The 19303-nt window shown below is 36.4% G+C and overlaps 1 protein-coding gene across 1 annotated transcript in view; it reads right to left on the bottom strand.

Annotated features, from left to right (window-relative positions):
• Positions 1 to 18392, bottom strand: part of CCDC141 (coiled-coil domain containing 141) — a 79099-nt gene extending 60707 nt beyond the window's left edge. The window contains exons 1-6 of the mRNA XM_027678449.1: positions 18220 to 18392; positions 15217 to 15328; positions 12814 to 13046; positions 11290 to 11412; positions 3551 to 3742; positions 2290 to 2398 (exon numbers count right to left, since the gene is read on the bottom strand). Of these exons, the coding sequence (XP_027534250.1) occupies positions 2290 to 2398; positions 3551 to 3742; positions 11290 to 11412; positions 12814 to 12915 (526 nt within the window). The 5' untranslated portion in view covers positions 12916 to 13046; positions 15217 to 15328; positions 18220 to 18392. The remainder of the gene's footprint in view (positions 1 to 2289; positions 2399 to 3550; positions 3743 to 11289; positions 11413 to 12813; positions 13047 to 15216; positions 15329 to 18219) is intronic.
• Positions 18393 to 19303: the final 911 nt, after the last annotated feature.

Below are 19303 nucleotides of genomic sequence, written 5' to 3'. Positions count from 1 at the left end.
AGCCTCTGTAGTTTTTCATTAGTGATGCAAGCTAAGTTTAGATCTTTATGTCTCTCACAACCATTGAGAGAAAATGTTCTCGTGCCTGAAGGCTGTTATAAATAAGTCAGGAGTATCAGGAACTCTTACTTTCTATAATCTCTACCTAGACACATTCAAGGTTAAAATTCAGTGGACTAGTACACTTTAATGACCACTAATCATATGTCCTTAAAGTCACATAGTACAAAATCTATTGAATGGACAATGATCAGTATTCCTAAGACTTTCAAATGAAAAAGAGAAATTGTTATGTATGGAATAAGGAAGAAGGGGAGCCAAACCAAAACAGGTGGTGAAGTAGACATGAAGAAAAGTATAATGAAAGAAATGTCAGCAAGAAGCTGCAAGTAAAGCAACCGGAAGCAACCCCCTGAAACATTCATCTTCCCACCTGAATGCATGTAATTCAAGGCAAAGCACCCTAAATCTCCACCTTTCATGTAGAACACTAGGGAAAAAGCATGGGATGCCTCCACTTCTCCAGTCACCAAGGGCTAACAAGAGAGATTAGTTTTCATGAGCTCACTGGAGCAAGCTTGTCCATTTTAGTTCTTGCCTTCCAGAAAGATGGTATTAATCAGAAATGTTCCATTTCAGTCCCTCCAAAATTGAATACACATAGAAATGGATAAACAAGGATATTTCATATTTTTCACCTTTTTGAAATGCATTTGTTTCAAAACTTTTCTTTTCTTTTTTTTTTTTCCCCAAAATGATAAGCATTTGTGATAAACTACTCATCACATTCTGGTTGAGCCAATACTTTGTAAGGGTTGTATTTTCAGCCACCTTACTTTGGAGTGGGTAGATAGTATACTTCTCACAGAAAGCAATACAAACACTGGTTTTTATCAAATAGTTCAATATCAGTTTTCCAAATTTGATGAGATTAAGATAGAATACGAAGTCAATCAGTTGCAACCACTTTCCTCCATCTGAGGAAAGGCTTATCACTATCAAAGCAGTTTTTCTCTGGCAAACCATTTTATCCAGTTCTTACAGTTACAGACCCTGTTTTCAGCAGTAAATTACTGCCAGATACTTCAGGTAAAAATTGCTATACAGTGACCACTTTGCTCCCATGAAAATCAATTTGTAAGACCCAAACCCTATACTAGAGTTATCTGAGTTCAATTTTCTATTTAGTCTCCTGAGAAGAATACCTGGTGTTCAAGGTAGCTAAAAATATTTAAGCTAGTGTTCCGCTAGTGGATAGTAAAGCATAATTGATATTCTGCCAATTGTTACTAATGATACAGCAAAGTGTGATTAAAATTTCAAAGAAGGAGTCTTAAGACTTATAAAAAATGCAGAACAATATGGAATTGCAAAGGTGTGTGAAGTAGCCACACAATGAGATTGGTTCTAAAAACTTTTTTTTCCATTTTTTGAACTCAGAGTACCAAAATATGATAGAAGGTGCTTCACATGAAAGCCTGAATAAAAAAAAGAATTTGCATGGAAGAATTTTTATGGGCAAACATATGTGTAAGAAAATTGTGGAAGGGCAGAAAGCACCTTTTTGTCCAAGAGCGTTACAGTTGTAGCTGCAATACCTCTTGGAACAGATCAGGCAAGTCAATGGAGAAGTGAAACAACCCCACTCCTCAAAAGCAGAAGCAAAATGCAGGGAACCATTGTAGGCAAAAAGATTCTGAAACTGGCTAATTGCCACCTCTGTCTCATAGTTTGCACCCTCACTTAACACTTCAGCTTCAACCCCCCCTCCTTGGGCACAGAAAAGCAGTGGGCAAATTACTTCCCTGGCTATTCCCAAGAAACTGTAGGACTTCACAGGGACTTTTTACTAAAACCGACTGGAAATTTTCTAGTGGAAATTTTTCCATAGAAAAATGCTAATTCATCGGTACCAATGATGACTTGGATAAACTTTCTCATGGAACAGAAGGATGGTTTTAGAACCTGTTGCAAATCAGCACTAAAAGTCAGTTTGGTTTCTCAGCAGCTCACCTGATCTGGACTGCCTTGAAAACAGAATACAAGCTTAACACTGGCTGTCTGCAGCAACAAAGATGGAACCATGAGAGAGTTAGCTTGAAAACAAGAGTTTCATATCTTTCAGGAAGCCTGCTAAAGAGCTATTTCACCATTACATTTTTCCAAATAGAAATTTTCTTGTTTGTTCTAATTTATGGGTTTTTTTAAATATGCCCAGAAACAGTAAAATTATCCTTCAAGGAGTCAGTGCACAATGACATGCTATCAGGAACGGACTACTTTTTGTACCTTTTGTATGATGCTCTTGTTGCAGAAGAAGTTCTCTCAAAGAGTCAATATTGTCAAACTCTTGAGCATTTTTCAGGAAATCTTCAACTTGGTCAATTTTAACAGCAAACTGCATTAAGAAAACAAAGGGTAGGAAGAAGCACAATATAGTTTTCTTCTGCATAACTCCATCATAATCTCTGCATTATTGGGAAAGTTCATGAGAATTTGTAAATTCTTGGAAAACAGCATTTTTAGTGACCTCTAGATACAGATGCTTTGTGGTCTCTATGCACCTTCTGGTTTGGTTTTTTGAGGTAGTGATTAATAAAAGGAACTCAAATTTTAGTTGACATAACCTGTAATTACAGTTTGTCACTTTGTGAATCATCTTTCCTACAAAGCCTTATGCCAACTCTGTACTAATTTCTTTGTATAACACACATTACCATGACATAATAGAATCATAGAATGGCTTGGGTTGGATGGGACCTTAAAGATCATATTGGAGTTCTTAGGACAATTGGTGGTACCACAGTTCCTTCAGTAATTTAGGGATGGCACTGGGCTAATGTAGAAAAATAATTATCAGGGAGAATTATTAATTATCAGGGAGAATTATTAATTCTCTCCAAGGCTACAGGATGTGAGGAAAGTTCATTCTGAGGCTACACAGAGTGAGCACACACCTGCAGGGCACGGAATCCCTCTCCGCTGTAGCTACCTGTGGGTATCAGTGAATCAGGATAAGAGATACAGAGAAATGGGTAAACAGGGGTCACACAGTTGTTCTTTTGTGCCCATCTGTACATTAAAGTCTCAGATAAAGGACTGGCAAGTTAGAGTAATGTTTACTTTGCATAATTACAGTAGGTGTTGAGATATTTTGGTGTAAAACCTTCAGTGAGCATTAGTGAAGGCACCTGAGAATTCAGTTCTTTCAACACCAAATCACTTTAATTATAAGGAATGAAAGATATTCTGTAGAATATCTATAGCCACTGAATTACATATTTTTTGTTTTGGTCCAGTTCTACTTTTCATTGGCAATTTTTTGAAGTACAAATTTTGGAGACATCATGACTAAGATACTTCCTAAAGTCTACATTTTTTTTGTTCATCTTCATCGTGTACTATGTGGAAGGTGGCAAAAGAATGCATCTGGAAATTTATATTTTCTTAATTGCTTCAACCTTTAGGAATACAATGAACAATACATAACAGAGTAAAATTACATTGGGCAGAGGCTTCAAATAAACAGTCATTTGATTTAGATACAAACCTCTAGAGCATTTTCAAAGAACACTGTAGTAAGTTCCAGAAGTGCCTGTCGCTTCTCTAACATAATGATGAGGGCATCCCATGAATCCCCAAGGGTCTCTGCCATAGCATCATAAATCTGACTCTTTTCTTTGTTCTCTTCTGCAACCTTGTCTGCTTCATGCAGCAGACCCCATACCTGCTCTTCCAAAGCCTGAGAAGAAAAAAAAAAAGGCAAAACATAAGAAATCTGTAAACAAAATCAAAAACACTGTGCTGATACTGGTGTCAGGATACTTTTTCAGTGGGTCTGATAAACTAGCCTACTAGGCTGCCTACTCCTGCTTTATTTCCAGTTCCTAGTAAAAGGAGTGTAAATTATTCCTGCATTTTTCATAGCAAGCCTCTGCATTTCACCTGCAACTGAGGCAATATTTTTATAAAATTCATTTAAAAACAAGACTTAAGAGAATTTAGCATTTTATTTCTAACATTTGGATTCCAATGAGTTTACATCTGTGTAAACACAGATCTATCTTCCTGGAAGTGGTAGCAATGCAGATACTGTGAATCTTCTTTCATATGCCATCATCTTACATTACTGGACATTACAAGCTTCAGAAGCTTGTAAGGTAATTTACTCAGAAGTCTCTGAGGAGTACAATGCAATCCAGTCAAGAGTGGCTTAAACATACGCACGTATTCTCAAAAAAAAAAAAACACCTAACATGCAGTGTTTCAATTTAAGCTTGCTGCATTGCTCAAGCTGGCAACCAAATAATAATGGCCTATTGTTAAGAAAATAATTCTGTGTTTTGTTCCCTTTACAAATTTACAGAATCATTATTATCAGAAATAAAAAAGAACAGCATTGACTGATGATAATTTTTAAACCACAGAGATTATATGGCTGTACAACTAACAAAATTTAAAACCCAGCTTCATCAAAACAATGATAATGGTAAGTAAATGAGCCGAACTCATGAAAGTTATAAATGAAAATGCTTTTTTCACTGCAATCTTTAACATAGTTCTTTCAACTCTTTCTTGGCATTTCTTATATTGGTTTAAATCATTATCTCTCAATAATATTTATATCCACAAAGCTATAAAAATTATGTTGTCTATGTAATATTGGATTTTCCTAAATATATCCACCATGTCTTCAGAGCTAACAAAGCCTTGGTTCTTTTTCAACCTCCAAAAAAGGCTGGACTCCAAGTACTGCTATGTATACCTCTGCTGGACGAATCCTGGTTAAGAGATCTAAAGGAAGTTTGCCTTGTTTTCTGTCACCTAGAAAAAAGATCTTATGAAAATCTTGTAGAAGCTTTAAGGCCAAAGTGTAGAATAAAAGAAATAAGATGAATGAATGAAATACACAAGGATGTGAGTTCATCACCCTGTGAATGCAGGGTAGGATGAAGCATACTTCAGAATGCTTACTAGATACAGCTGAAAATGCTTTACCCATATTTTTAATGTAAAATTATTTTCAAACTTCATTATGCCAAGCATTTTCTTTTAGCAGGTAAGCTTGAATTCATGGGAAAAAGTGAATGCCATAAGCTAAAAAATAAAAACATAAAATACCAATGGTGGCAACTACAAGATAAGATAACCACAGCTGCTGCTTAATAATATTAATATAACAAAGAAGCAATTACTTGATGGCCTCTGTCCATAAGTTAAAGGTGTATATATAGAGGTATCATTTCCTAAGTATCATGAAACATGTATATTTTCCTCCAGAGAATTTTGAGTGCAGTAATGAGTATTTAATTTTATTTTTTCCATGAATAGCATTGGCATGAAAGGACAGAGAAAAGTTTGAGAGAGTCATTATTGAACACTACCAATATATCTAAAAAATAAATGCTACTTCTAAACCAGTCATTTTTATACTACTTGATAAAAAGTTGATGAGGTAAAGCAGTAAGGGAAGCTTTTATGATGTTTCTTTCTTGATGAGGTATAAAATTTTTACATGCACAACAACTCTGTATATGCAGTGGCATTCATTAATTATCCAGTATGATATTTTCTCAACATTCTAGACCAGCTCTGTAGCTAATATAACAGGAATTAAATGAGCATGTAATATGGATAGTCTCTTCAGTAACTCAACATCTTAATATTAAACTATGAAAAGAAGTAGTTGTCATGACAATATTGACATGTTAAAAAAAGAGGTAAAATACTTTCAGAACTTTACACACAAACTGCTTGTCACTAGGAGGTTAGTTTCACCAAAATGATCAGATCACTTTCACAGCTGTACTGAATACACTGGGGAAGAACAGGTGACATCTGAGGTAGCTCCACTTGGAATTTTTTTGCAAAGACTGTTTTTTTAAAGAGCTGACTACTTTATATTTTGAAATAAAACTAGACATGCTTTTATCCTAATATTCTGTCACTTCAACATATTTAAAAGACACTTCAAATGCTAACACCCCCAGGTCTGTGTCATTCATACTCACTGCCTGGCAATGCAGCTGTTGTGCACTCACACAACTCTCCTAGCACTCATTCTCAGGGTACATTTGGGTCTGATATTGCAGCAAAGACAGAGCACAAGTAACTGAAGGTCTAAAAAACATTTTTATGCAAGCTGTAGTACAATAATTTTAATTAATATTATAATTAATATTAATACAATTTGGTATTAATTTGTTCACAGTCCATTATTTGGGTACTTTACCTTCCATTAAAAGAGCAAGGAATTATAGGGGGAAACTATCTTTTGCCTTTCCTGATTGTTGTACACTGATTTCATAATTCTGAATTTCCAGGGTGTAAACTACCCTCCTCACTGAGATGCTGCTAAAATTAATCTTTGTTTATAGAAATTATACAACACAATTATTAACTTGAGGCGTAGAAAATAGTCATAAAGCTGCTTTGAGACAAATACTATTTTGGTAGGAATTTTGCTTATGCAAATGCTGAAATTGATGACTGAGCTGAACTAACATTGAAAGAAATATTTATTCAAGTTTACCTTCTATCATTTTTGTTCGAATCTCTTGCAAAAATCAGCTCTGCTTTGTGATAAAAATGCAACTGAGCTTTGCTGCTAATTGTACTGTTGGGCACCTCAACAATTAATTGCAAATAATTCAGAAGATATTAACAAATAATTTCTTCCATAACAAATTTACTGAAAAATAAGCATTATGAAAATATTTCACTTGAAATAATTGAAAGGCTTATTTAAAATATATCAATGCAAAAAATGAGCATATTATATTAGTGCTTTTTGAAGAATGCAATTTTCTAGTTTGTTTTTCTTGACTATTAGCATATAAATTACTATTTTGCAATATATACTCTGTGAATTGAAGTAAATAAAGTAATTAGGAACAATCTTCAGGTTCATGAGCCAAATTAATAACATTGATGGTTTTAAACTTAAGTTTATGGGTTAGATTTACTTCTATTTTTTAGTGGTTCTACCACAGCCTCTTTCAGATAAAAACCAGAGCTTTGGAAGCAAACCAAGAATGCCTTAGTGGGGATTTTGACATTGTCATGGCCACGCACACACACACCCAGTCTTTTTTTTTCTTCAAATGATCCAGTGAGTTTTAGTATTGGGAGATTCAAACACTAAGACATCATCTCCAGGTAGGGCCTCTCTTGGAAACAACTGAATTATGGAGAACAGAAGAAAGGCAGAGAAATGTGTATGCACAATGCAGTCTACATTGTTTTACCTCCTGGGAGTTTTGTCTCAAGACTTCTGGTCTTGATCTCACTTTTTTTTCTTTTAAATTGTGAAAAATGAGACATCAAAATGTACATACACATACATTTACATTTTCAGAACATATAAACCTGCTGAAAGTCACCTACAGAAGGATAAGGCAGATGTTGGGAAAGAGATTTGCATGAAATCACAGAAGTTGATGTTTTCAACAAAATTGTTACTGCTAACATGGTCTAATTTAGCAAAACAGAAACAGAATATATTAGTTTAGAATCACAACACATTAGCTGAGACTACTAAAGGGAATTTTAACTAGTTGTTGTAAACACTGTGTACAGGTTCTCTGTTTAGTCTCAGCTTTACTCTTTCCTGTTCAACATTTATTCTTTCAACTCTATTAACAATAACACATCTGTTTCCTAATCCATAAACATTTGAAATGGGCCCCTTTTCTAAAGTTGTATTTTGCTCTTTATTAAAGTAGCAGGGTGTTCCTAATTTCCAAATTTAATGGAACAAATGTAAATCACTAATGAATGTGATAGAATACATTCTATCAAAGGACACGATTTTGGATATGTTTTTCCCTAATGCCCTGAAGTACACACACTTTTTTTTATCGCAGTAATTCTGACCATTAAAAGAAGTTTAAAAATTGTCTAGAAATTACTGTTTTCTTTTTCAACAAGTTTATTCCAATTACCCTTTAAAGCACCATTTGCCTTACTCAGTGTCAAACTGGTAGTTTAGGTTTTTTTAAGGCCTATTAATATTGCTTAGCCAAAGACAATTCCCTGAAATACTGAGCTGGATTACATTCTGTTTCCTCTAGCATCAGAATTACTATAAACTGATCACTGCCCACTGTGCCAAATTCTGTCCTTACTTACACCTGGGAATCTTCAACATTAAGTTGACAAAAGAATTTGGCCTGAAAATTTTGATTGTAACTTATAATACATACAGTGGGATGAGAATAATGATGAAACTGAAAAGCAAAAGGGTGATCAAAACCTAGAATGAGTTTACAGAATAACATGGCATAGTGCCAGAAGGGTCAACTATTCCATAAATTATCTTCTAAAAGTTGGTAAGTTCATCGCTACTGATTCCAAAGATGTATTTGGTATTAATCCTCTAAATCTTCCCTTAAGCAGGACTAGTTTCATAATCAAGCCATTACTCATTCAAGATTTTTTTCCTGTCCTGCACAAAAGTTTAATATTGAATTGTATTAATCAATGAAATTAAGTATATGTGTATCAAGTATTGGTATCTGCCAGGATTTGTTTTGCCTTTTTTTTTAACACAATAGAAAAAGAGAAAAAGGAAAACAGTTCAAAGCTGCCTCACTGCTGTATTTCAAATTCAAGTGGTTGAAAAATTCCACAATACACAAAACCCTGTCCATTTTCTTGGGATCCAAGTGGAGAAATTCTTCATTATACTTTTTTCTACTTGTAAATATTTCTAGCTCTAAAATTAGAAAGTATAAGGATTCTGTCCTCTCTTATTTTTAAGGAAGCACAGTAGGAAAAAAACCCCACAGCGCGCAAGCAAAAACAACTTTTTTTCCTCTCACTACAATGTAACTTTCTAATCTTCTCACTTTGAAAAGTTACAGACTGACATAAAACAAATGAAGTTAATATGGCAATTATCATCATTCAGAATTACAACTTTTTTATGGATATTCATAATGTGTTTTATGGAAGTCTTCATTTTTATTAATGTGCTGTTCTAACAAGACACTTGTAATTTGCCATATGCTGTATTAGTATTACCATTATTGCATGTAAGTGTTTTAAAAAGTTATGTAAATCCGAGGTAATGTATCACGATGTTGGCACATAACTGGAACAAGTTTTACTTGAGCATAAGACCATAGCTTCTGTTTTACCTTTTTTTTTTCAGACTATTTATAATGCATTCCAAATACCAAGGTCTAATTAAGAGCAAAAATAAATGTTACAGGATGCAATAGACTATCATTGATAGAGTCAGTTGGACCAAGATTGTCAATGAAAATAGTAACTTGTAGTCAATATGGAAGAACTACAAACTGCACAGGGTAAGACCACAGCTGGGTGATTGTTCATGTAATTGCATAATTAATTATTGTTCAAATTTACAAAATTATGTTGCTCACTAAGGGTAAAAGATCAAGTGGAATTGCATATACTGGACACCACCAAAACAAAGACCATCTAATAACTGTAATTTTGTTCGATCTTTTCAACCCCTCTCCTGCCCACACTTTTAAATTCATTTTTATCCTCTCATAAATAACTAAATCTTTATGGCCATAAATGTTGAAGTCTGAAACATTACTCCCTCTTTATGCATCTTCACACAGCTAATGCTTAATTCATTATCAGATGCTAAGTGGAAAAAATTACTCTAAACAATACTTCAAAGACTGAGATTCAAGCTTGGAAAAAACTTTTGATGAATGGATTTAGTGATTTAAGACTAAATAATTACTGACAATTGTTAACAGCATACTATAAATCACAAAGGGTCATAGCTGAAAAATGCACAGTCAGGAAGAATTACAATGACATTGCAGTCCCGTATTATCACAGCTCTCGTGTTATAGAGGAAAAATAGCAATTCTGAACTTAGTCCTTTTATAGAATATTCATTAATCGGTGATGGATTTTGCAAGGACTGCAGGTATAAAATATGAAATGAGTATTTTTTCCCACTGTATTTGGATGAAAAGCATTCTTTAACTGTTTATGCATAATAAATTCTCTGACCTGCATTTGAATATTTGCTTTTCTTTCAAAGATGGAAATTATTATGTTTTCTTTTTCCACTGTTTAAAATTTATTTTTGAGAATTAGGAGGGAAAAAAATTGGCTTCTTCCTGTCATCAGTGTGTAAGAACTCATCTAATTCTGAATTGTTCAAACAGGTACAGTAGCTTGTTCCAAGAATGCCCAAATGTAGTACTAGTGGCAATAAAGGTGAGGCACTTGCATAAAAAAAGAGAGCAGAACCACCTCTTTCTAGGACTTGGGGGGGATTTTCGTTGTTTGGGAGTGTTTGGTGTGGTTTCTTTTGTAATTCTATTCTTCATGTTATTCAAAATCCACACCATGCACCATATTAGCTACATTCTCTACATACTGTAGTAAATTACCTTACAAGCATTGGAAATTTTTAACGATTGGGGAAGCACATAGTCACTGGTATTAAATGAAATACTTGATCCTATTCAAATCAGGTTTCCTCTTTCAGATCTAAAGTTTATGTAATTTCAAAAAAAAAAAAAAGGATAAAATATTGTGCAGAGCTTCACAGATTTTAGAGGGATTTATTTGTCTACAGATATAAAGTGAATCTGCCCTATCAAAACATGAAAACAAAATCTCTTTTTAGGTGCCTTCAGACTCTTCTCAGTGTCAAATATACACATTTAAAATAATTCAGCTTTTTCACGCAAGCATGTAACTCAGTGTCCAAATGCCACTGTTCTTATAATCTGCTCTCAAGAATGCCAAAACAGTTAGCTGAAATCTTCCTAGCTCAAGATGAGCTATTTTAATGTTACAGTAGCATTTCTACTGCAACTTATATCAATCAACATTTAATAAAAATGTTCCTGGAATATCTACTTCAGACTTACAAGGAACTTCAGTTGTTATAAAATAATCAAACTTTTCACAACATTGGTGAATTAAAAAAATAAATTGATATTCCATTATATTTAGCAGTTACTAAGGGCTATAGGATTTTTTTCATTTGACTTGACACCGATGTATAAAGCAGAAAAAAACCTGTGTCTTTACTGCTGCTGTCAGAAGCATATTTTTCCAGTGCAGAGACCTAACTTCCAAAAAAATCATAGAATATCCTAAATTGGACGGGACCCAGCAGGATCATTGAAGATTTGCTACACTGACAAAAGCTGAACATCCTTTTTTCTGTGAGGAATTTAACCTAAACACAACATTGGAATAGGAGGCATGGGCACCTACATCAGCTGTTGTACCTGAACTACAATGACTAGATGCATTTTTTGTGGTCTCATCACATCTTACCTTCAGCTTAGATAGGAGGAATTCATGATCTTGCAGTAGTTTTCTAGTCTCATCCTGATTGCTGCCAATTTCTAATATATTTGGTGTTGATTCAGCCAGCTGAAGCTTCACCCATTTTCCACACTGTAATAAGTAATACAGCCTTCAGAAAACACAAGATTTCTTTCATTTATTTATTCACACAGACTCTCAGCTCTCAGGGGCCATACACATGACAAAGACACACAGAACACAGTATAAACTTAATTTCTTTTGAAACAGGTAACAAAATCCCACACTCTAGTGTTACCCAATCAGTGCTATGATTTTAGTTTTGCCCATGAAGAGTAAAATTATCACAATGAACCAAAAACATTTCTCCAACTCATCTCCCCTTTCAGCTGAAGATGACACAGATAGTTAAGGAAACTTGGTGGGTGGGTGGAGTGGGCGGAAGGTACAAATATATCACAGCAGATGCAAAAACCATCACCCCAAATCTTATTTCTACCACATAGGTTTAAAGTACATCTATACTGGATATATATATATCAAGAGATTGCAGAAGTAGAAGCAGTGACACTTAACAGCCTTTAGAACAGGAACCAAAGGATGGTGATAAGAACCAAAGCAGTGCTGTCACTGGAAGCCAGCATGGTTCTACAGCACAGAGGGGAAAAATAAATTACTTCACCTAAACTTGAGTCTCCTTGCCATGAAATTACTCCTCTGTAGCAGTGGACCACCTCACAGGAAGGGTGAAAACTGACAGGAAAAAGCATTCCCACAGCTGAGGTACTCCCATCCTGAATAATAACCTCACAGTCTAACTCATTATCACCTTATTCTGCATTACAGACAAACTCTAGTTGCTGAGGCTAGCGTGTTTCCCAGGTTGCCTAGAGAATGAAAAATCAAACTGCCAATAAATTCCAGCTGGGATTCATTACCAGCATCCAGCTTTACTCCCCATGCCAAATTTTGTGTAAGCTGTAGGCGTGCACTCCAGCTCACAAAACAGGCCTTTAGGTGCTTATAAGCACAACTATACGCACGTAAGGGTTTCTACTGAAACACATGGGAATATGAATTTACAGCTTTCAAAAATAACCACTTATTTTTTCCCAGCAAATACTTCATTTGTGGAGTTGGTAGACCATTTATGTAAAATTATTGCTGAGTACAGTTTAAAATAACTCAAGGAGTCTCAACTGCAATCATCACGCTTATTAACACATTTTCATGGCACTCTTCATTTATCTCTTACCTTTTAAACAGAGTAGGAGGAACTCCTTGCCCCCAAGAGCCTAGATATTTTGGCCAAATTGTTTATTCTATTTGAAAAAAAACGAAAACTCACAAGGAGTAATTGTGAACAGAAACAAGTGTTAACTTCCAAGAAAGCTCTATTTGATATTGACTGATTAAGTGGCCTTGCCTTATCATTTTATGCTAACTATTCATTTGCACAGAACCTTTAAAAGAAGTACTAATCAACAAGTAGCAGAAAGACAAGAACAGACATACCAGCAGTTGCTGCCTTACCTTAAGCACAGCTATGACAATACTGGCATCCCCAGCCTGAACAGCAACTGAACTGACCGTGGTTGTAGAAGGTTTCTGTTCTGAACTGGCTTCATCTGACATTGTCTTTGACAATGGGACTTCATACACTAAAGCAGACTTGAAATGCTCTTGCAAGGTCCACTGTTCATTTCAGAAAGCACCAGAGTCGCTTGGATTCATTCAGTGAAACAGCTCAGCTAACACTGATTAGTCTGCCAAAAGGAAAGAACGGGAGGTTAAAAATAGACAACTCCATTGAGTTTATCATTCTTGAGAGAGATTTGACACACCCCTAGTTTGGTAGCATTAAGCTGTCTGTTCTTTTTTGTCACCCTCTGAAGTGCGAAGGGCTTCTTCCTTGGACACCACCTGACACCAGCTAAACAAAGGAAAAGAAGTTCTCAAATTAAAAGAGGTAGAAAAAAAAATCACTATTGATTCCATACAGACAAACCCAGTGTTATCAGGTTTCAAAACACGAAACTATACCATCTCCATTTTCACATTCTACACGTAAAATATTTTCTTGCTTGTTAGTTACTGAAATATATGCTCAATATAATTCTTCCGCTGAATCAAAGTATTTAAACAGGATGAGCATGTATACATTCATCAAATGTTAAATCAAATCAGGGGATTTTTAATCCAAAAATATTTAAAGGGATAGTGACCATAACAACCAGAGAAGGAAACCAAGTACTTTGTCTGAATTCTTAAGCAGTGTTTTATTCCTGTGTAGGATTAAGATAATTTACCTGCTTTTCAATTTAATCCTAAATTGTTTCTACTGTCTTCATTTTATTCTAAGTGAGCATAAGGAAGACCTCTCTAATAGTTGCTTAAACTCCACTTAAGGTTTTTATTCAGTGGAGGGAATTATTAGACATGTTTAGATTACAGTATTGATTTGGCATATTAATTCTATTGCCATTAACCCAGAGCATGCCACAAGTACCCATACTATGAAACAGCAGCTGCTGGGTTTCCTTCCACAGAACAGCTGAGAAAGTGACACTGTTGTTTAGGCTTGCAGGTCTCTCTGGAAACACAGTTCCACTCAAGAAACTACATGCATAACTCTCCCCTAAGCATCTGCTTGTTTGATTTGTTTAAAAATATGTGACATTTAGAGACATTTTTATATAAACTATACTTGCTAATTGCAAACAAGAACATGCACACCTGCAATGGAGCCAAGATCTGGAAGCAAATTCTAAAATATTTTGGACTAGAAGAAACTTAAGGTTATTTCATGGAATTTCAACAGATGTGTCTGGGATTTTTTTGTTTGTTCATTTCTCCCCTGCTCCAGTTGGCAGATTATAATCTTAATCTGAGCACCACTTCAAACCACGACTTTCAAACAGGATATACAGAAGCACTTTACAGTGGTCTGTGCTGAACAAAATGGGCTTGGCAAAGCAGAACCCATCCCTTGTGCCAAAACAGAACCATGAACCCTCAAATTGCCAACAAAGGAACAAATATCACATAGTTTTCTGAAACTCTTTGCAACACCTGTAAAAGGCCCAGATACCCTGCCAGTGAAACACTATATGGATTTTCTTGAGACTCATGTGTGTATTCATGTAATAGGTGTGGCAGAATGAAATGTTTGGTACTTAATCCCAACACAAAAACTAGGAGATGGAAGTCCTAAAGAAAACTTCAAAATTGAAACATAAGAGAGCCCTATTTTGGTTTGAATGGAAGACAGATCCATTGTACAAAACCTGCTAAATACTCGAGCTTTCAAAAAAACATTCCAGAAGACAAGCAACTTTCAATTTTTCACCCTGCAGGCAGGACTGAGGACAAACAGAACTTGGCTGTTGGAAAAACCAATTAGGAAAAACCAGCCAGACTTCTTGTTACGCTTACAAAAGAAGTTAGAAACCAATTTTGGTACTATGTCCTTAAGTCTTGATTCTCTCAGAAGCACATTCTAAGTGCACTTTTTCATGGCACAAGTTGGGCCAATCCATCATCTCATTAGGATAGCTAGACACAAGAGCTGCTTTTCACTCAAGTAAATGAGGTATCATTTTTCATAGTGCTGACATCTGGAAATAAGGGAAAAATGCCACACTCAAGAAGTTGACTGTAAGCAAGTTTGGCAGCAACTGAGCCAAGTGATTCAGAAGATCTGATAACAAATGCATGGTTATTGTATTTATTTGGCATATGCTAAGCATACAAGATAGGGATGGGGAAACATCATAGTAGCAGGCAGAGAAAAGGTATCAAGGTATCAAAACAGATCTTAGAGCCCAACTGTGGGAGAAAAAGCTGAGAATTTTGGTGCTGCATGATGAGACGTTTCAGCTGTGCCTAGGGAAACAAAATTTAACAAGCATGCCTTTTTCAGTCTTGTTTACTTACCTATCTGTCATCTTTTCCTCTGTCTGAAACAACCAACCAACAATCCTGGTAGCACCCAGAAACAGGCAGGCTATCTGCATCAGGAGGGAGAAATATCTTCCCTTTGCTACTGCTGTGTGAAAGAGGAGAGTAAGAATGACAAGAAGAAATGAGTTCACCAGCTGTCCATAGGAAACAATGAAACTGAACAAAGGAAACAATCTCAGGAAAACAGAGAAAAAGATCCAGTTTCTGGAGTGTCAGGTATTAGCTGAAACAACTGTATGTAAAAAGGATTTGAGAGGTAAATGTGATAAAATTCACTTCATTGTCAACATGGACTGTGCTTTATCCACCTCGTGAGAAACACATAAGGTGTTTTTCTCATGTGTAGCAGGGGAAGTGTGGTAATCATAGTTTAGATAGCAATGCATAGGAAAAGGGCCTGTCCTTCTTGGAGACAAGTTGCTTTCTGTTAAGAGCTTTGGAGCAGCTGGTGTACTATGAAAATGGCTCTGGGAGAGACAAAGTTCACTCTCTGAAGCCTCAAAGACACAAGGTCCTTCACTTTGACTGCTTTGTAAATGTAGCAGATCTTCTCTTCCTTCCTTGTCTCACATTTGGGAGAACAGGGTGCATAGCAAAAAAGGGAAGGAGGACAGAGGAAGGAAGAATCCCTCAAACTGACAGGTTTCACATGGCTTGGAAAAAGATATACAAACACTGCTTTACTCTGGGAGCCCCACCCTGAACCCCTGTCAGTCTCTCTAAATCTACGCTTGCTGCTTTTTACTGGTTCCTACCATCCTACTTCTTGAGTAGGCACCATTTTCAGGTATCATCAGGAATGAGGGCATGAAAGCAAGAAGTCTTGCAAGTTCCCCCAAGTTCCTAAAGCAGACATGGAGGTCACATCAAGTGTGAGGGTTGAGCACGAGGTAGATATTTCTCCTGGAAGAGGCTTCTCTTTACCCTACACTAGTTGAATAAATTTCTAGGCTATCAAACAGGTTGAAATTCTAACCAGGTTTTCCTACACCCCAAACAAAGAATGATAAAAACTATACCAGCAGCAGTCAGGGTAGAAATGTGGGAAACAGAAACACCTTCTCCCAGAAGTCAGAAAGTATGTAAATGGCCTTTGGGGAACATTAACTTGCAACACTGCCTCTTTCTCAACACTGAGTTAGAAAGAAGCACTTGCAGATAACTGCCCTAGAGAGAAGGCTGACAGAAAACAGAAGGAAACTGCAGCCCTTGCAGACATTCCTTTTTTAGTGAGGGCCAGAGACTCAGGACAAACTGGGCACAAACTAACTTCCCACACCCAGAGGCAGGGCAAGGACCAGCATGAGCTGCTCCACAGCCCAGCAGGGCCCTGAAACTGGGAGACTGGCTGAACTGAGGAAAGTCTGCCCTCCCACAAACCTGGACACCCAGGGGTGAAGGGCGCCCAGGCAGGACTGGCTCCCCATCCGGCAGTGAGGGGTCTCTGCTGCCCAAGTTGCTGAGACAGGACAGGTGCAGCAAGTGGGGAAGAAGCAATCCTTGCTCCCAAAAGTGGGGGGTTACTGGCTGTGAGAGGGAGGGAAAGGGCCAGCCAGGGTAAATGAGATTAACTTCAGGTAAGTAACAGCTTCAGCACAGGCAGAAAGCATTTCCCTGTCAGCTAAGAGCACAGGAGCTTAAGAAAAGGTGGCGCAAAAGTAGCCCAGGACCCTGCTGGCTCTGAAAGGGGGTTGCGCTCTCCTTGCCACCATGGAAAGAGAAGGCTCAAAAGTCCCAGTAAAGGGTTAGGAAACAGCTGTGAAAAAGTGCCCAGGGGGTAAAAGACACCCTCCTTTCCCCTAGAAAAAATTGTGAAAACAAACCATGTTCCATATTACCTGGAGTACTGTTTGATAGTTCACTATATTTCTATGTTTAGAATGAAATTAATCTGGAAGAATTGCAGCTTGTATCTTCCCATTTTACTTGTGCATCTCTCTAACAAAAACCCTTCTACTCTTGCTCCTTCATCACCAATCCTGAAGACACTTTTATATCACACTAAGAAACAGCAGGAGGAGAAAAAGCTACCCAAAAAGCATCATCACACAAAGCTAAGAAAATACCAAAAGTTTCTCCCTGGTTTATCCCTGTCACACTGAATATGTCTTTGTGAAAGAAAAATGAAACAACACTTCTAACTGTAAAATCAGCAGTGTATCGGAGATCAAGGAACTGGCAAACAGCTTAATATTGCAAATTCAGTGCAATGGTAACAGCAAATTCACAATTTGTTTGCTTACAAGGACAACAACATTTAAAAAAATGCACACAGTAAATCAACCTGGGAAGCAATGACAACTGAAACATTTCAGTCCACTGGTCATTAATTTTTCAGGTCCCACTCTTTCATCCCAAAGCATTCTCTTCCCTATATCCCTTTTTTTTTGGGTCTTACAGGATTTCCACCAAGTATGTATGGTATTTGTACCTAACACTTGTCAAAATAGTACCTAAATCTTTACTATTTATCAAATGATAGAAAAAGATCCACCAAATTTAACTAGGGCTTACCAACCAAATGTTATATTGCTTCAGCCTCAACTCTAATTTTAAGAAAGCTCATATAAGCTTTAAATTTAGAACTCCAGCTTCTAAATGTTATATAAACAACGACCATTCTTTCTAGCATCTGTTACTTAAAAAATTGTCTTCCTGTTCTTCACCTGGCTTACATATAAGATAAAGAGGAATTTACACTTTTCCTTAAAGTGACAGCTACTGAAAAGACTGTTAGAAGTGACTTGATGACTATTCAAATGTAAATATGATGGCAAAATAAAAATAGTGAAAAGTTGAACTGTTGAATGGGGTGAAGAAATTAAACAAAACAGAAAACAGTACACAGGTGTGAAGTGCAAAGTGATCACATCTCATTCTCTCTCAGATCCCAAGTGAAGACACAAGCATATCCTCTTAAGTCTATGGAGACTCTCCACTTAGGTTTTCTCAGAATCAGCTGGAGAACAGACTTACCCCATCATCACCCCCGGCAAAGCTCAACATTTCTGCCTCACTGGGTGTTGTCCAAAACAAATGCCTATGGAGCTCTACTCTGATGAATGCAAAAGTGAAGCTGTTCTAACAGCTCTCAGGTGGCACACATATCAGTCAGCTTGTCAACAGAGAAGACGGTGGCCCAGTGTATTCAACTCCGTCAGGAGGGCGAAGAGACATAAGAGATTTCATTAGTCCGTTTTTCAGGCTCCAGCAACAGCAGCAGCAGCAGAAAGAGAACAGTTTATTACAAAAAATTAGTATGCTCCCTTGCCCATGCATGTAAGGAAAGCCAACAGGACTTTTGTTGCTAAATTCCTTGGGAGCATTTGAAATTCCTTCCTGATGTGGTGTGTTAGCACAGTGGAGTATGCACTCTGCACCAAATATAGATGTGAGACAGGCTACTCTTTCTCCCTTTAAAGAAGGAATATTAAGATACAAATTGTAATGTACATCTAAGTCTCAAGGCAACTACAAACTGTACTGCTAATAAAGTACAGTGGCACTTTTGCCCCATGTCATTCATTTCTGTGTTTAACTTACATTTACAATTTAGCTGTATTAAGACTATTTCCCTTTAATTTTTTCAATGTTTATACATAAATATAGATGTATGTATTGAACTTGTGAAATAAAAACATAAGTTAAAAATCACACAGACTGTTCAAAGAGACAATTGAAGCAGTGTAACTGGGTTCTTAGGACCACCTTTTAAAATTGAAAAGCCTCTGTTTAGTCTTATAAAAAGCAGTCAGCCAGCAACGATGCAAACAGATCAGTATGAGTCATTCAGTTAACAGGGGACTAATTAAATGGATACAATCATGCTAACAACACTAAAACATAAAAGCCATATTGGTACTATTGTTAGGAAAAGTTGATTTAAATGGACACAAATTTCAGAAAGCTAAAATTAGAACAAGTAAAAGCTGTTATACAACCACCTTTCTACTAGCAAATTACTTTAGACCTCTGATACTGGGGAGGGTTTATCCAGAAAAGAAAAATTCAGCAGAGGAGTTGAATTTTAAATATTAGAGAACCATGAGGCTTTATAATC

This window comes from Neopelma chrysocephalum, unplaced genomic scaffold (assembly GCF_003984885.1).
Source record: "Neopelma chrysocephalum unplaced genomic scaffold, ASM398488v2 Primary Assembly neopelma1_44, whole genome shotgun sequence".
NCBI lineage: Eukaryota > Metazoa > Chordata > Aves > Passeriformes > Pipridae > Neopelma > Neopelma chrysocephalum.
This window is presented reverse-complemented; position numbering and strand designations above follow the sequence as displayed.